The 18,883-nt window shown below is 39.1% G+C and overlaps 1 protein-coding gene across 11 annotated transcripts in view; it reads right to left on the reverse strand.

Annotated features, from left to right (window-relative positions):
- Positions 1–18,883, reverse strand: part of limch1b (LIM and calponin homology domains 1b) — a 100,969-nt gene that overhangs the window by 35,193 nt on the left and 46,893 nt on the right. For 8 of the 11 annotated variants that reach the window (XR_010908299.1, XR_010908298.1, XM_067456740.1 and 5 more), the window contains exons 7-9: positions 17,278–17,452; positions 7,970–8,222; positions 5,581–5,880 (exon numbers count right to left, since the gene is read on the reverse strand). Coding sequence is in view for 9 of the 11 variants with exons in the window: in XM_067456740.1 (XP_067312841.1) it covers positions 5,581–5,880; positions 7,970–8,222; positions 17,278–17,452 (728 nt within the window). In the remaining 2 variants the exon portion in view is untranslated. The remainder of the gene's footprint in view (positions 1–5,580; positions 5,881–7,969; positions 8,223–17,277; positions 17,453–18,883) is intronic. The other 3 variants (XM_067456748.1, XM_067456746.1, XM_067456745.1) reach the window with 1 other exon arrangement.

Here is an 18,883-nt window from a genome sequence, read left to right on the forward strand (position 1 = left end):
CAAATTATAAGGTCAATTGGCAACATGATTGGGCATAAAAAGAGCCTCTCAGAGCTCTATCTATACATTTTAGTACAGAGCAATATTGATTAACTACATGTAATTATACATACATTTACTGTTATTACTCTAATAAGCACATGTAACATTTAAGAATGTCACTGTAAAATAAAGTGTTAGCATTATTACTTTTTAATTGTTGACTGTGAATATTTTCTGGGTGTGTTTTTAATCGCTCAAGGAGAACGGCCTTAACTCAATTATTATGTATCTATCATTCAAAGTTTGGGTGTGTGTGTTTTAAAGTGTCATTTTATTCAACAAGAATGAATAAAATTGATCAGAATTGACAGTATGGTCATTTATAATGTTACAAAAGATTGTATTTCTAATAAATGCTGTTCTTTTGAATTTCCATTTATTAAAGAATCCTGGAAAATAAAATGTATGTTGGAATGTTCATAAAAATCCTCTCTGGCATCACATGAATAATTAACATTTAAAAATATATTAGAATTATAAAGAGCCGTGTTTGGAAAACATTAGAAAGATCCCAGCTGTAACGTAAGCAAGTACGAGCAAGGCTTTCTTTGATAATCTTATCATAATAACTGAAATCAAAACAACACGCAGAGATTCCCAACAGGTCACAGCTCGCTCAGCTGGATTCTCTCCTCAGGCCGTGACCGATGATTTAACATTAGTTTCTCATGTCACATACAGCACAACACACTGCACTTCCTGTCTGCTCTCTCAGTGTACGGACACACACTGGACATCACAACAACATGTCACAACCAGATCAACCACAAATCCTACACCTGTCCCGGCACGGATCCCACTTCAGCTGCTCTTCCACAGAAAAATAACCAGAAGAATGCCATTCAAAAAAGAAAGAAAGTATACTTTGATTCAGATTTGATCTATCTATCTATCTATCTATCTATCTATCTATCTATCTATCTATCTATCTATCTATCTATCTATCTATCTATCTATCTATCTATCTATCTATCTATCTATCTATCTATCCATCCATCCATCCATCCATCCATCCATCCATCCATCCATCCATCCATCCATCCAGTCTCAAATATACTTTAAAATCAAACTATCATGTCAGTGTAACTTTAATGAGCTCATCTGTCGACATGATCCCGGTGAGTTTGTGATCGGATGCTTTCTGAACGGCAGTTCTCTCATTTCTGCTGTGTTTATTTTGTAATTAAAAGGAAAGCGTGCAGCACATATTCACATATTCATCTAACCGTTGCTCTCATTAGTGTGTGATATGTTTGTTAACTGTTTCTCACTGCAATCTTTAGTTTAGGCTCCAATTCTCACTATTAACTAGTTGCTTATTAACATTAGGATATCGGCTGTTTATTCGTACGTATAAAGCACATATTAAAGCTTTATTATGAATGATCATATTCTACACCCATTAATCCTATCCAATACCTAAACTACTGGACCGTACTATTAATAATATTAATCGTGAGTTTATTTAGGCAAAAGTTAGTTAGTTACATAGATGTATAGTTATAGAGATGTATAGTTAGTTATAGAGATGATTGGACCCTAAACTAAAGTGTGACCTCAAATTCATTTTACTTCTAAACAAAGAAGGGAAAATACCTTGACCGTGAGTATATCTGAGCTTCCGTCTCTTGTGTGTTACGTGAGCCGGTGTGCTAATAACAAGGCTTTCTGAAGTCCACATACAGCCCATTCAAGCTCATCTACAACTCTTAAGAGATGGACAGGTTTGTGACTCTCACCCTCATCTCTAATGACAGAAGTGAGTACTGATGAACTCAGAACAAACAGACAAACACGACTACATTTCCAGAGAACCTCCGGCTCAGGTTCTGTCAACAAGCTCGTCTCCTTTACCTGTGTAGTGCTGTTTATATTGACACCAAGCGGACTCATTTCAGCTCCTGAAACCATGGAACCTTTACAGATCATATTACACAAACCCTCTCTAAACGTAAATGCAAGCTCCCTTTCCTCCATCCTTCAATCAGAAACTCAATTCTAAGATATTCTGAATAGTGAAAAACATCTGTGTAGTAGTGTTAGTGAAACAAGCCAAAGATAACAGATCAATGATTTTAGATGCTTTATAAATATCAGCTGCAGATTTATTCTGTTCATCGACAGATTAATTAATGCAAACAACAACAAAAAAACAGGATTGTGGAGAATAATACTGTCTAAACCACAAGAAAATGATTTTGTAAATGCATTTATTATATAAATATAAATAATATTAATTTATAATAATTGATAATAATAATAATATAGTTGATAAGCAAGTCGCATCAAAGTAACCAAATACTCATTACGCAGCATGGATGTATTCCCATCCCACAGTATTGAGGAAAAAAGAACGACACTGATATATAATAATATTGATATGAAGTACAGTAGAGTGACCACATGTCTTCAGATGCTGCCCCGCACTAGTCTTGAGGGAAGAAAGTCTGCAGTTCTTCTAAGGTCAAGTGGTTTCTGAGCCACTAGTGTCAACACACCCTCCTCCTGCCATTAGTCCAGTCAACAAAGCCCCGCCCCCAAACACGCGCCATTGGTTGAGTCAGAGTTGGCGTGTCGCATAAGCTCATGTGATGAACCGTTTCTAAAAACCTCTGCACATTGGCTGTGTGAACAATACAGGACTGTCCAATGACTACCTTTGCTCTGTGTTGCTTTATTTCCAGGTGTTTAATTCTATTGCGGTTCACTTTTGTATTTCCTGGACAAGCTAAAATCTGCAGAATGAAAGATATTGTCCTGATACTACTTTGTGTATTTTGCACACGTCATGCTAAGCATCAGTTGAATCAAGCTGAATACTTGTTTTGTTTCTAGAAGCCCCTAAAGCTCAGGGTTAAGCAGCTCTTTCTGTTATTCTGCAGCTCCTGTTGTCAGTTCAGCTCAGTTCATGAACACAGGAAACCTGCACATTCCCCGTCTTCCTCTGGGTGGGTCGCCTGTTTTCTTGTGTCGGACAATGGGAAAGAACTCAGAGCCTTTCCTCCGTATTTGATTTTTGTGCAAGTCTGTGAACACCTACTGTTGTCATTCACTGGCATTATGAAAGGTTTTCCAAACAATCAGATAATAATATTCAGATTCCAAAATAATTATTTATGTATTTTTGAGAAAACTTCCATCCTTTGGTCAATAATGAAGGCGTGTGGCCCATTATTGTGTAAATACTCTGGATAAAACACATTATAAAACATGACAAAGCAAAATAATAAGTGTGTACGATAACTTTGCATCAGTGCTGCTTTAAATCTGTAACCGAAAATGATCAACGTTCATGATGATTGGTTGAGTTCTTCCAGACCAAATAAAAGGCATCAAAAGTCTTTCGTACTCTCCTGTATTCTGTATTCGTACTCAGCATGTGTTCTCCTATGTGTGCTTTTCTAACACTGCAAAAAATGCTTTTCTTATTTAGTATTTTTGTCTTGTTTCCAGTCCAAATATCAAAAACATCTTAAATCATGATGCATTTACTAAAGTAGTAAAATTACATAAGATTTGTTTTCTTGCTTTCTGGAAAATAAAATCTAAATGAAGTGAGTTTTTGGTTAAAACAAGCAAACCAATCTGCCAATGGGGTGAGAAAAATAATCTTGTGTCTGTTTGGGACAAGAAAAAAAAAAAAAAAAAAAAGAAAACAAGAAAAAATATCTGTAATTTTACTACTTTAGTAAATGCATCTTGATTGAATATTTTTTTTTTGATATTTAGATGGGAAACAAGATAAAAATACTAAATAAAAAAAGCTTTCTTTTTTTTTTTTGCAGTCATCATTAGCTCTTCCTCATCTTGCTCCAAACCGGACTGTATTCTAACTTCTCTGAATGTTGGTAACCAAACAGTTTTGGCGACAAAAACATTTCTTCAGAAAATCTTCTTTTACGCTTCACAGAAGAAAGTCATGCAAGTGTGGAACGACAGAATTGTAATTTCTGGGTGAACAGTTATGTTTAATTATATACACTGGCAAATCTGATTGAGAGTTTAATCAAGAAATAAGAAAAATGACTGTCAGTTGTTTTAGTGAACCCTCTGTCCCCGGACTCATTCTGTTCTTATGATTTGTCTTTACTGCCCTTGTGGTGTATTAACTCTGCAATAAGAGCTGTTTTTTCTGTTTAAAGCCAGCGGATCTGCTGAAGGGTTTCAGGGACCACCCTGTCTCATTCCTCCATGCAGACCTGAGCTCTCCGACCCAAAGGCTTTCCGTGGAGTGTCATTGAAGCTCAGTCATGTTGACCTACATCAAGCCCAAACATTATAAACAGCAGATGCCTGGCGTGAGACTGAAACCCAAACTCGTCTGGCTCTCGTTCCACCTGACAGTCAGAGCAAATGTGCCAAGAGCGGCCCTCCAGCGCCCAGGCTACCCTACAACAGCACTCGGACCTCCCCGGAAAGCCAGCTCCAAATATATGAGCAAAAGAACATAAATAAAGTCTGTTTCCCCCTCAGATCTTCAGTGCTGATCCCAAAAACAATACGAGCCTCCTCTCAGGAGGACAGACTCAAGCTCTGGCGGTTAGACGGCTTCTGAACGGGACATCAAAGGAACAGAAGCTGCATTCATCGTCAGACGCTCCAGTGAACATAACACGAGATCCCACTGGACCATTACACATATTTGTATTCTTATATAAAAAAGGGATTTGGAGACAACATGAAACAGAATTCAAAACCCATTTTACTCCCATAATGTGATGGGGAAAATGCAAGTTGAGACTGGACTTTATCCACTGGGAACGGACTGAGAAGTGAAGTGTCTCTATATAACAGGGCCAGGTGGAGTGAGCTGATTCAGACAACATTACTACACTTTAGGATTACAAAGACAAATACCACCAATTCATCTGCTAAAATTGGATGGATGGATGGATGGATGGATGGATGGATGGATGGATGGATGGATGGATGGATGGATGGATGGATGGATGGATGGATGGATGGATGGATGGATAGACAATGGATAGATTGATGAATGGATAGAAAAAATGATATATGGATAGAGAGGGATCGATGGATGGACAGACAGACGATGGATGAATGGATAGATAGATAGATAGATAGATAGATAGATAGATAGATAGATAGATAGATAGATAGATAGATAGATAGATAGATAGATAGATAGATAGATATACAGACAGACAGACAGACATACAGACAGAAAAAGGATGAATAAATAGATAGATAGACAGACAGACAGACAGACAGACAGACAGACAGACAGACAGACAGACAGACAGACAGATAGATAGATAGATAGATAGATAGATAGATAGATAGATAGATAGAAAAAGGATGAATAGATAGATAGATAGATAGATAGATAGATAGATAGATAGATAGATAGATAGATAGATAGATAGATAGATAGATAGATAGATAGATAGATAGATAGATAGATAGATGGATGGATGGATGGATGGATGGATGGATGGATGGATGGATGGATGGATGGATGGATGAGTGTATGAGTGCAGTAGTCGTGAGTGTGTTGGTGGAGGGGCAACTGGGCACCTGATGTCATTTCCTGCCGTCTGATTTTGGGACATCTGAAGCGGATCCGTGGGGTTTGGAGGAGTCTGGCAGGAAGCGGCCCGTTCATCGCTCTCCTCCATCTCCTGACGGAAGGGTGGGTGGGGCACAGAAGGGTGGAGGGGGGGTCTAATCTGAGGGTCACTGCGTTGTGGATTCACAGGAATGAGCTCGTCTTGAGGAGACGCTCTGGGCTGCTCAGAGTCACTGTCTATAAACTGAGACTCTACATCACTTCCTGTTAGCACAGAGGGCGAGTCTAGCGAAAGGGGTTCACTCCCACTAAAATCACACAACAACAGTGACACACCCACAAAAACAACAGACATGAGAACACAACGGCCAGGAACATGCGATGGGAGGAAGGGGACAGGAGAGGGCAATGGGAAGGGAAGGGTTTACCACAGAGAGGAGGGACAAAAAGAAAAGAAAATTACATCATGTGTGTTTTCCACTCAGTGACAATATATCGTGCTGAACACTGACAACTATTATAATAAGTAAATAATGTGCAGTGGATGATAAACATCAGCACATTTTGAATGTAAGTTAAAGCGGGTCATGGTGGGATACAGTAAATGAACTGCATACTACAGAAACACTAGCATCTTAGTATGCCATTCCAAACAATAAACAAGGACATAAATATAAACAGCACTGAAAACACTCACAAATATTACACAGAACACACACTTATGGGGGATTAACACTGCTACATTAGCATGGTTCTGGATCTGAAGGCTGTTCTGGATCAGAGCCTGGATCACATCTGGATCAAATCAGACACCCTCTCAAACCTTCACACTACAAAACCAATGCAAAACATAATAAGACACGGCCATTCTTCCCTTAACTGGTCATCATTTACCAATGAAGTTTAAATCCTGTCTTATGAGGATGGAGTGGGATTTCAGGATCTTTGGCAAACTGTGTTAAGACAGACCATCTCGAAACACTTCCCATAAATATCCTGGCAGCTCAAATGAGTGCTGCTTTATTTATTTATTTATCTGTTTATTTTATTATGTATAAAACTTCAGAGGGTTGGGGTTTCGTCGCAGAGAGTTTTAACAGAGGTAAAAAAGTGATAATAATGTGCTGATTTTTTCCAGAATAAGAAGCAAAACCCTGACAGAAGTTGTTCTCAGAGCTGATCTCTGAATCCAAACGCCTGATCAATAAAACATAAGAAAATATTATTGCATCCTGTTAACGTACAACAATACTGAGGTGCAAACAGTATGTATCTGTCAAAATAAAGTACAAATTACATGTAATTATTATTTATATTACAATGAACTGTAAGTTTATATATTGTAAATAGAATATATCACTGTTTTCACTTAGTAAGTACAATCTACACCTATTTGCACTTAGTGTAAATATCATCTATCGCTAAGAAAATACGTTGATTTCGCTTAGTCTAAATAACAATTATCATTAAAAAAATATGCTATTTTTATAGCCTGACAAGCCAGACCCACATCAAGATGTTTGGTCTGGAAACTCCCCATTGACGGCTCAATCTGAGGGGCGGATAAACGGATGTCTGTCAAACTCCCTCTGCACGCGATAGGATAGCGCTACACCAACCAGAGCAACGAAGGTGAAGCGGAGCTAGTTGAAGCTAGTAAACATGTGAAGATTAAACTTTCGCTGTATCCGGTCGGCAAAACTCTGAACACATCTTCCCTTCTTAAGAATGACTTCAGTGCCGTTCTTTGTTCTTTGTTCTGCTCAAAGAAAAGCTTAACTCCATGTCTTCCAGAGTCCCGGTCAAAGCTGATTCGAAAGACCACCGTTCGCTAGCTTCTTACTAGTAGCACGCAAGCGCAACTTTGCCGTCATTATGCTAAGCCCCGCCCACTGACTCTATACACGATGTGATTGGCCTGATCAGAGTTTGGTTTTTACAGCAAAGACGTGTATTGAGAGTTGCTAGACGATACTCGCAGCAGATTATATTTGCTGCCGCTAGGGTGTGTCTAGATTTCTAGGCAACTATTTTCAATGAGTCTTAATAAAATCCACTAGATTCTTTTTACACTTTTTACACACGATATACTGTACACTTTCGCGATTTATTTAACTCTCTGAACACGAAGAAGTTTTGCTAGATTTTTCCTCATTAAACAACTTAAAATGCTTGTTGGCCTTACAGACATGAAATGGTAGCGAGTCATTGTATGCACATGAAACCATCACTCCCGATGGTGAATCCAGAGCTTCCTCATCACACCAGTGTCTGCGGTCAGATTTACCTGAAAGGCTGCTCTCTTCTTACAGGTGAGGTGGAGTTACTGCGGTCAGATTTACCTGAAAGGCCGCTCTCCTCCTACAGGTGAGGTGGAGTTACTGCGGTCAGATTTACCTGAAAGGCCGCTCTCCTCCCACAGGTGAGGTGGAGTTGCTCCAGCTCTTGCAGTTGTCGTCTCTGTCTGCCCGCGGACGCCGCACTGGCGCGGGGATGTACGCTCCCTGGTTAGCCTTGTTGGGCAGGTACTGGTTGAAAGGAACGGCGATCCGCGGCTCGCTGCAGGACGTTCTCCGCACCAGCATGTCATCCTTACGCACATCTGGCATCTTCCTCTGGGGGGTGTCGCACTCCGAGTCGCTGCCACGGCCTGCAGTGGGACATTCAGAGGGAATTAATGAAACTCAACTTGCAGTAAATATAGAAGCTCTGACAGGGGAAAGGGGAATGTAGTTTATTTGGTTTTGGTGCGGATAAGTTGTCTGGCTATCACCAGACCAAGCTTAATTTAAGGTTGAACATTGGTCTGGGGAGTCTGCTCTGTATTTTCTACTGCACTAGAGGCGTGATCAACGGGCATTGTTCAAATGACTCTATGCAATCGGATAGTCCTTCAACCAATCAGAGGACAAGATACGTGATCAACAAGCATAATTCAAATGACTCTATGCAATTGGATAGTCCTTCAACCAATCAGACCACAAGAGGTGTGAGCAACGAGAATAATTCAAATGACTCTACGCAATTGGATAGTCCTTCCACCAATCAGGCCAGAAGAGGCATGACCAACCAGAATATTCAAATGACTCTGTATGCAACTGGATAGTCCTTCAACCAATCAGACCACAAGAGGCGTGTTCAACGACCCATCACTTCTCTAAACCCGCCAATAGCGTGCCAGGTGGATAAGCCAGTCTGCGATTTGTTCACGAGTTGAAGGGCGAAATCTAATCGCCGGCAGATCAGGATGGGTTTTCCTAGTCTAGCCTAAAAGGCTTTTAAAAAGAAAATGAAAAAATGTGTGTTTTCTGGACTGGACTTGATGGCAGTTCAATGTCTGCCACTCAAAACATTATCTCAAGCACTCTGGAGTACGAACAGCCAGAAAACCACTTCAGCCCATGGCTGCACTGAGAGGACTGAGGCAGAATGTTTTGAGGACCTGATGTTTGAGTAGATTATTGTCTCAAAGTCCTCTAGTCTTTGTGGAACTGATCTGCCAGAGCTAAAGGCTGGATCAACATTGACCTCCCATCTGCGGCCACATTCCCGGGCAAGCTGCTCCACACGTGTCCTGCGGTCAGTTCGACAGCTTCTGTGGCTCAGGGCTACACACATACACACACACCAGTCACGAAGATGATTGATGGAGTATGTCACATCACACAACTCCTGACATCAGCAATAAATACACACTGTGAGACGGCACTGACACATGACTGCAGGGAAAGGAAATGTTTCACAGGCTTTCACATAACATCTTTCCCAACTATTTTGTCTCGGATTGTTGTCTTAAAAGCAGTACAGAGCAGCTATAAAAACAATGTTGATAGAATAGCTCACTTAGCTTGGTCTTTATAGAACTTGATGAGAAATATCTAAGTTTATATTTGACTCCTGAGACCGCAGAGCAAAAGTAGCAGACGTCTGCACTTCTCAACTAGTCATTCATTACTGTTTTGGTAAATGTGGTGTGATCGTGGAGCAGTGCAGCAGAGGGTCAGGCATCCATTAGTGTTTTGGGTGAACATTATATTTCACAAGTCCCTTTATGAAGGCTTGCACTGGACAAAACCTGTTGCTGTATTATTGTATGTGCTTCTTTTAAAGTTACTGCATGTAACTGCATGCATTTAGAAGAAGAACATTGTTTTGTTTGTGCTTCGGCTCTGAGCGGATGAATATGTTCATCCTACTGCTCATAAAACTTTGACTATTGGGCTTAAGAGATATAACCAGTTCTGATGGAAAGGATCTCGCGCTGACAAGCCGAAGATGTTTGTGACAGTTAAGATCAGTAATGTTCATTCTTGGTTTTGTTTTCATGGACCTTTAGTTTGTTTTTCATTCATTCCTTTGAGTTCCCACCTGTCTTCTGTCTCCATGGTCACACGTCATCATTTCTTTAGGTTCAGCTGTGTTTAGTTGGTATCTGCACTACTTAAGTTCTTGCTTTTCTTATGTTCATTGTGCAGTCTCATACACATATGGTTGTGTTTGCATTGCCTATATTGAGGGCTACTTCCTTGAGAAACTTCAGCACAGCTACAACAACAATAATGACATGAGCTTCACAACAGATAATGCTTTCCAGTGACCTCTTGAACACTTCAAATCCATCAGTTCTCATCGTCTCTTAAAGCCAAGCCCATGTTGATTCTTGTTTTATTACGAGCTGTTTTATTTGTGTTAATCTTTCTAGCTTGCTTATTATTTAAGTTTTGTTAATTTTAACTCTTTACATGTAGATGTAAATTCTTTCCCTGACAGTATCTTTGATCATTTTTACAAACGTTTCATAGCCCCCGGATATATTGTTGTATGAATATCTGAACATGCAATATATCAAAAGAATAAACAGAGCGCTTAAAAGATTATATTCTAGGTTTATGCATTATTTTATCAACACTTGAATGTGGGTGTGTTTCATAGAAACAGCTAATTTTTAGTAAAAAGCTGAGAAATATATTTTTTGTCAAAGAGTCCATCCAGATGTGTTTCAGAGCGATGATCAAACACAGATGGAGTAGATTGAGCCCATCAACAACACCAAAGCGATAGTCCTAGAGCTCGTCCTGGGTCCATGTTTCACTCAGTAACATTAGGCCATTTTGATTTATATGCCGTTATGATGTTGATGATTGCGTTATTTTAAATATGCATATGATTACATATGAGATTGCTTGTTTCTGCTTCTTCTTCATATGTGTTTTGATTGGGAGATTCTGTACTCTTTCAGAAGATGTGCCATAGCGTCCCTTACCGAACCCTTAACAGTGAAAACAATAAAAGTCAGAAAATTACATCAATGGAGGGGAAGAGTTAAACAAGAAAAAGTTACATAGTGTACCTTTAATAATAAACTATACAAATGTCTAAAAAAGGCATATATATATACTGCTTGTTCATGTTCATGAACTCCAGCACAATCAATCTCGGGTTCAGATCAAGTGTAAGAAACAGCAACACTTTCCACACTTCATACCCAATATGATTGAAAAACTGTCCAAGTATTCTGACCAAAAGACCTTTTTCTCATGCTATGTACATTCTGTTGTAACTAGTAAAGTTTTTATAGACATCTTATTAAAACGTTAACCGCTCTTGGTATATCCCGTTTAAATCAATTTATGAGAAGAGTGACATTATAAAATAACTTTATATACAGCCAAGTTATAATCCCATGTGTGCTTCAAATCCTCACATAAACATCCTCCAGAACCATTTATAGATCTGTCACTTGTTTGGTAAATCCTTCAAATGTCAACATATGCAAAAATGAGAGTGCTATACACGTCATGTGAAAAATGGCAGACGCTCAGTAATGTAGGCTCTTGCCCTTTAAAAGAACGACACAATTAGCTTCGTATTACAGCATAAAGCCTGTTCATGTGTTTAATGTCACGCTAACAGCGCATGCAGCCCAAATGCATGACATTTAACAGTGCCACAGGGAAGAAATAGTAGCGAGTGCACACTTTAAAACTCGTCTGAGCACTTGCACATGTGTTAAACCAATTTTTTGATGTTCAAGTACTTTTTCTTATCCCAGTTTAATGTGCAGAAACTGAGTTTGCTCAAACTCACACCACTGGCTTATATCAACAGGATCGGTTTTACTGAGTAATAGAAGATGAGGAGCATCTGGTGCAGTTTAAATCACAACTGAAACATGACATGTGTATGATATCATGTATTAGATCATGAGATATTTGGTGTCTTGGCGATATTAACCGTTATTTTTCCTTGCACTGGAATGACAAACTAGATCTTTAAGGTATCAAGTGTATAGTATCAGGTCACATCAGTCAAGCCTACATAAGGTCCTTTATCTCTGCTCAGGAGATGACTACCCTCCTCCATCCCCAGCTCCACCTGTCCACAGTCAGGACTGTCATTTCTTTCAAATTATGCTGTTATGTTTAGTGATCAACCGATATATCGATTTCCCGATATTTAAGCATTTTACCATAATCAGGTATCGGTTTTGTAATATCGGTTTAACTAATAAATGGCGCCATCTTGTGGATGTTTGTTAGAACTGCGTACACGCCCACCATTAAAGGACTGAGGGGAGATGATCAACAGTGTTCAAAGGTAAAATGACTTGCATCCCTTAATTAATATACTTTATTTAACCTAACAGTAATGCACAAATAAGATGTTAAGAGATGCTAGCTATGTAGTTATGGTGGTAATCCGTCATGTCACAATAAAGATGTAACTTAACGTAATTTATTTATGTTCTCCATTTGAAAACATTATACTTTATTTAATTACATTTATTCTGCATTAAAAACTTTGCAATATATATATATATATATATATATATATATATATATATATATATATATATATATATATATATATATATATATATATACGCACTCTTTCTATTTATTAATGTTAGTGTCTTTTGTTCTGTGTGTAAGGGAATGAAATTGCAAAAAATAAAGTGCTTAAACAGTTCAGTTCGATGCTGTTGCTATAATTGTAAAAAAAAAAAAAACAGAAATAACACAATAAGTAAATATCGGCTCTATACACCGGTTATCGGCACACAAACATGCAAATAATCAGTATCAGCAATAAAAAAAAAACAATATCGGTTGATCACTAGTTCCATTAAGAACATTAATAAAATATGTAGTACATGTTCTGCTCTTATCTAATTGTATGCTAATGGTCAATCATCTTTGTCAGACGTACAACTCCAAATCAGAAAAAGTTGGGACAGTATGGAATGTGCAAATAAAATAAAAAAGAAGTGATTTCTAAAATTACTTTGACTTGTATTTCATTGCAGACAATATGAACACAAAATAGTTCATGTTTTGTCTGGTCAACTTCATGTCATTTGTAAATATGCATCCTTTCCTGTCATTCAGACCTGCAACACATTTCAAAAAAAGTTGGGACAGTAAAGCATTTACCACTTTGTAATGTTGCCATTCCTTTTCACAACACTTAAAAGATGTTTAGGGACTGAAGACACCAAGTGATGAAGTGTTTCAGGTGTAATTTTGTCCCATTCTTCCTGCAAACAAGTCTTAAGGTGGGCAACAGTACGGGGTCTTCGTTGTCGCATTTTGCGCTTCAAAATGGGCCACACATTCTCTATTGGAGACAGGTCGGGACTGCAGGCAGGCCAGTCAAGTACCCGTACCCTCTTCCTCCGCAGCCAGGACTTTGTAATGTGTGCAGAATGTGGTTTTGCATTGTCTTGTTGAAATATGCATGGATGTCCCTGGAAAAGATATCTTCTTGAAGGCAGCATATTATGCTCCAAAATCTCTATGTACTGTTCAGCATTAATGGTGCCTCCACAGAAGTGCAAGTTACCTTTGCCAAGGGCACTGACACAACCCCATACCATGACAGACTCTGGCTTTTGGACTTGTTGCTGGTAACAGTCTGGATGATCCTTTTCTTCTTTGGTCCGGAGCACACGACATCCATTCCTCCCAAAAAATACCTGAAATACTGATTCATCTGACCACAGTACACATTTCCACTGTGTGATGGTCCATCCCAGATGCCTCCGAGCCCAGAGAAGTCGACGGCGCTTCTGGACACTGTTAACATAAGGCTTCCTTTTGGCACAGTACAGTTTTAACTGGCATTTGTGGATGTAACTACGTATTGTGGTACTTGACAAAGGTTTGCCAAAGTAGTCCTGAGCCCATGTGGTGATATCGCTTCTAGATGAATGACGATTCTTGATGCAGTGCCGCCTGAGGGATCGGAGATCACGGTTGTTCAGCTTAGGCTTGCGGCCTTGTCCTTTACGCACTGAAATTCCTCCAGATTCCTTGAATCTTGTAATTATGTTATGCACTGTTGAACGTGAAATATCCAAATCTCTTCCTATCTTTCTTTGAGGAACATTGTTTTTAAACATTTCAATAATTTTCTCACGTATTTGTTGGCAAACTGGCGATCCTCGGCCCATCTTTGCTCCTAAAGGATTAGATCTTTCTTGGATGCTGCTTTTGTACCAAATCATAATTTCAATCACCTGTTGACATCACCTGTTTCAAATCACATCATTATTTAACCCTTTTACCTCATTACTAGCCCTAAATTGCTCCTGTCCTAACTTTTTTTGAAATGTGTTGCAGGTCTGAATGACAGGAAAGGATGCATATTTACAAATGACATGAAGTTGACCAGACAAAACATGAAATATTTTGTGTTCATATTGTCTGCAATGAAAAACAAGTCAAAGTAAATTTAGAAATCACTACTTTCTTTTTTTATTTTCGTTTTCCAAACTGTCCCAACTTTTTCTGATTTGTGGTTGTATTTAACGGAAATGACTTTGGTCCCTCTTCTGTCTCCTGGCATTACTGAGCACTGCATTCTGGGATAAAGCCTCTGGCTCTCCCTCCCAATTTCTCTGGACAAGAACAATCTAATACTAACACTGAATCTTCTCCAGCAGCTCTAGGGACACAGATGGATTGGTGGGAAACTGAGGTTGGGTCTCTAGATGAAATAAAGGGTTCAGACTGGAGAAATGTGTTTTCCTCTGTTTATTCTCAGGCTGTTCTGAGTTTGACTTTCACTCAACCCACGGGTGCAGTGGACTCTGATATGAGGATGTTTAAAACATTAATGTTGTGAGAGAATGTGTGTTTGTGTATACATGTGTGTGTGTGTGTGTGTGTGTGTGTGTGTGTGTGTGTGTGTGTGTGTGTGTGTGTGTGTGTGTGTGTGTGTGTGTGTGTGTGTGTGTGTGTGTATTTGCATGAATGTTTGCATATGAAGAAAGAAACTACACCCAGATCTGAGCTGAACGTCTGTCCTGATATGCAAATACTGTAACGAAGCACTTGAGTTATGCTTATAGTACAACACAACACAAACAGAGGTTTAAAATCAACCTTTAAAATGGAGGAAGCACTTTCCATGTTGTTTGTTGTTTGTGTCAAAAGCTGTACATACAATTAAACTCTACTGTACATTATTCCAGACTGCATTAATCAATTAAACTCTACTGTACATTATTCCAGACTGCATTAATCAATTAAACTCTACTGTACATTATTCCAGACTGCATTAATCAATTAAACTCTACTGTACATTATTCCAGACTGCATTAATCAATTAAACTCTACTGTACATTATTCCAGACTGCATTAATCAATTAAACTCTGTGTTTCTCTGACTGTGACATATGAACAAAATGACACAAGGCCACAGAAAATAAGACCCAGACTTCATTAATCGTGGGTTAATCTACAGAATGGATAAACACGGTTTGTGCCAAATGAGAAAGTGAAACTTCTGAATAAGTTATTCTTGTGCCGTCGTCTCCCTTTTCTTCTTTTATTATCCCGCTATATATTATTATAAGTGCAGCAATGATCTGATGTGCTCCTCTCTCTACATTTTATTAGGAAATGTCCTAATAAGCCTGTAACCATGACGACGGCAGTCTGATCAACAGAAACCTTCGCTGAAACCGCACGGATCAAAGCCGCGTGATGTGCAGATGAATAAGGCATTACATTACACTTTAAAACACACAGACTGGATTCTCTATTACATATGTCAGCAGATTCATCTGTTTTTAACTGTGTAAACATTTAGACATGGCCCCTCCTCATGGGCGGAGCAATGACAAGCCACGCCCCCTGCCCTGATATGACATCGGCTCAACCGACTCAAGAGAATACCGGTGGGAAGAGGAATTATTAACACTGTGTTTATCATGCATAAATGTGACCCTGGAGCCCAACGCCAGTCATAATCTCACGGGTATGTCCTATTGTAAATATATCATAAAAGTCTTATTAGTTGTAATATGTATTGCTAAGGACTTCATCTGGACAACTTTAAAGGAGACTTTTTTTTTGTTGCACTAGAACTTAGATACATTTCTGTAATCCTCGACCGAGTGTAGCCATCTTCAGTCTGTGTTTTCATAACAACATAATCACAACACCTAACAATCTGATTCGAGTTACAGCCATGAACATTGACACATCTGACATTTGATCAGCCGTGTAAAATGCAATGAAACAGAATTTCGCTTAAAGGGACGAAATTCTGCGTTTCGCTTAAAGGGACAGTTCACCATAAATGAGTCTGTGATGTTTATCTGCTGACCCCTCAGGGCATCATAGGTGTGTTTGTTTCTTCAGGAGAACACAAATGAAGATGTCTAACTCTGCCGCTGCTCGTATAATGCATGTCAATGGGGTGTATTTCTATGAGAGTAAAACACACACAGACATACAAATCCATATTAAACCCTGAGGCTCGTGGAGATACATTGATGTCTTAAGACACGAAACGATCGCTTTCTGACAGAAACACAACATATGTGTTATTTTTACCTCATATCAGACGAATCTCATCTAGTGTTCCCAACGCCATTACTTCCGGTGATTGAGGTCAAAATTCACGATCTGACACAATCTTCTATATATATATATATATATATATATATATATATATATATATATATATATATATATACATACACACACACACACATAGATGCCTCTTTAGATTCCGTGCATGCACTAATGAGGAATCTACATAAATATATCCATGATCGGGCTGATATTTTGACCCTACTCAACCGTAAGTAATGGCTCTGGGAACACTAGATGAGATTCGTCTGATATGAGGTATATAATAACACAAATACTGTTGTGTTTCTGTCAATGTGTCTCCACGACCCTCAGGGTTTAATATGGATTATTTTCTTTCTTTTCTTTTTTTATTATTATAATTATGTTTTATTATTATTATTATCTTTACAACTGTTTTAACTATGCTTGATTTACATTTTTTATTCCTCCATATGGTATTCTTTTTTCTCATGCATTTGTTACCACTGTTTTAATTAATTTCTTTGTAAAGCACTTTGAATTGCCATTGGGTATGAAATGTGCTATACAAATAAACTTGCCTTGCCTTGCCTTGGATTCGTATGTCTGTGTGTTTTACTCTAATAGAAACACACCCCATTGACATGCATTATACGAGCAACGGCTGAGTTAAAAATCTTCATTTGTGTTCTCCTGAAGAAACACACACACTATGATGGCCTGAGGGGTCAGCAGACCAACATCAGGCTCATTTAAGGGTCAACTATACCTTTAATCCCATTACTCAAGATGTTCATTGCTTGATGAATTTGAATCTATTTCTTGTTTGAGAATATAGCTGAGTGTGTGTGTGTGTCTCACCATCGCTGTATCCGCGGGCGAGCCGGCTGTCGGGCGAGGGGGTTTGATGGCAGCGTGAGCCGATGGAGTCCAGGCTGTCGAAGGAGTCGTCTCGAGTGTGTCTCGGCGGAGAGAGAGAGTCACTGCGCTCCGAATCACAGCAGTCCATGTACCCGCTGTCCCTGTCCTCCGCTTCCTGACACACACACACACACGGACACACACACACACGGTTAGAGCCAAAGGGTTCACTCTTCCGGCAGAACTTGACTCACATACAGCCGTTACCGTAAGCCAGTGAATATCGCTAATAAAGTTATAAATATGGACATTTGTCTTGGCTTCAGAAAGCCTTTATTAACCCTTAGAGCACTTTTATGATGGAGCGGTGCACTTTTTTGCGATTCCCAGGTACCATTCACTGCCATAATAAAGTCTGGATTAGCCAGGACATTGTTTTAATATAACTATCTTTGTATTCGGCTGAAAGGAGAAAGGAATATACACATAGGATGACTTGCTCGGATTACAGGATAATATTTGGGTGAACTTTCCCTTTGAGGTTTCTGAAAGGGGTGTTTCGATTGTGAACAAAAACATTATTAGATTTCTCATTTATTTCCACACACTGACTCTTTCTTGTGACTGCTTTTGGCTTGATGAAAATAGAACTCACTAGTATCCAAAAGGGATTAAATATGAACAGATCTGCACTGTCATTTGTGAAGACTCATTGTGGAGAATAAAAGGGGAATTTCAACCTGTCCATCATATACTGTAAAGTGATCGTGTCTCTTCAGAATATCTGTACTAAACCACTCATATGGATTAGTTTTGAAGTGCCGGAGCCTATGGAGGGACATAAATCTCTTAGATTACATCAAAAATATCTTCATTTGTGTTCCGAAGATGAATGAAAGACTTGCGGGTTTGGAACGACATGACTGTGAGACTATATATATATATTAGTCCGTCAGAGGTAGGTCAGCAAACACAATATTAGGAATGGGTATAGAGCATACTTTTTTAGCAGTTGTGGCAGAGTGTGTGAGGTTTATATAAGAGTGTTGCTCTGGCAGTTCTGATTAAAGCAGCCCAGCTCGAGTCAGCTCTTCTCAGCCTTTTATTAGAGTCTGACTGACCCCAGATCAGTGTTTGATCGAGACTATCTGACCAGATGGAGAAACACTTCTCATGCAAACGACACATGTCAGATTGCAGTGCACTGACATCATTGCTGCGGATTGAACCAGTGTGATAAAGAGATAAAGAGCTTCGTCTCCAGCTCCAGATCAGGTGTGTGTTTGTGATCTGGTGCACTGACGTGTGTGTGTGTGTGTGCATGTGTATGTGTGAGTGTGTGTTCCCTGAAGATCTGCAAAAGATCATCTGAAGAAACACCCTCGTCCAGAAATGACCTCAGGAATGATGGACAGGGGTGGAGTGTTTTTCTCTGAGAATCGGCCCAAATCCGGCTCAGCTTGCTTTATATTTGCTGAAGAATGTAAGTAGTGTTTGCCCATGTGAAGTGCCTGTGTGTGTGTTTCTAAGGGTTGTCCCCATATGTGGAGTGTTTTAGCTCATTTTATGAGGTTTCTCAGTTGCTCCTCGCTAGTCTGATCTGGCC

This window comes from Pseudorasbora parva, chromosome 11, assembly GCF_024679245.1.
Source record: "Pseudorasbora parva isolate DD20220531a chromosome 11, ASM2467924v1, whole genome shotgun sequence".
Taxonomy (NCBI): domain Eukaryota; kingdom Metazoa; phylum Chordata; class Actinopteri; order Cypriniformes; family Gobionidae; genus Pseudorasbora; species Pseudorasbora parva.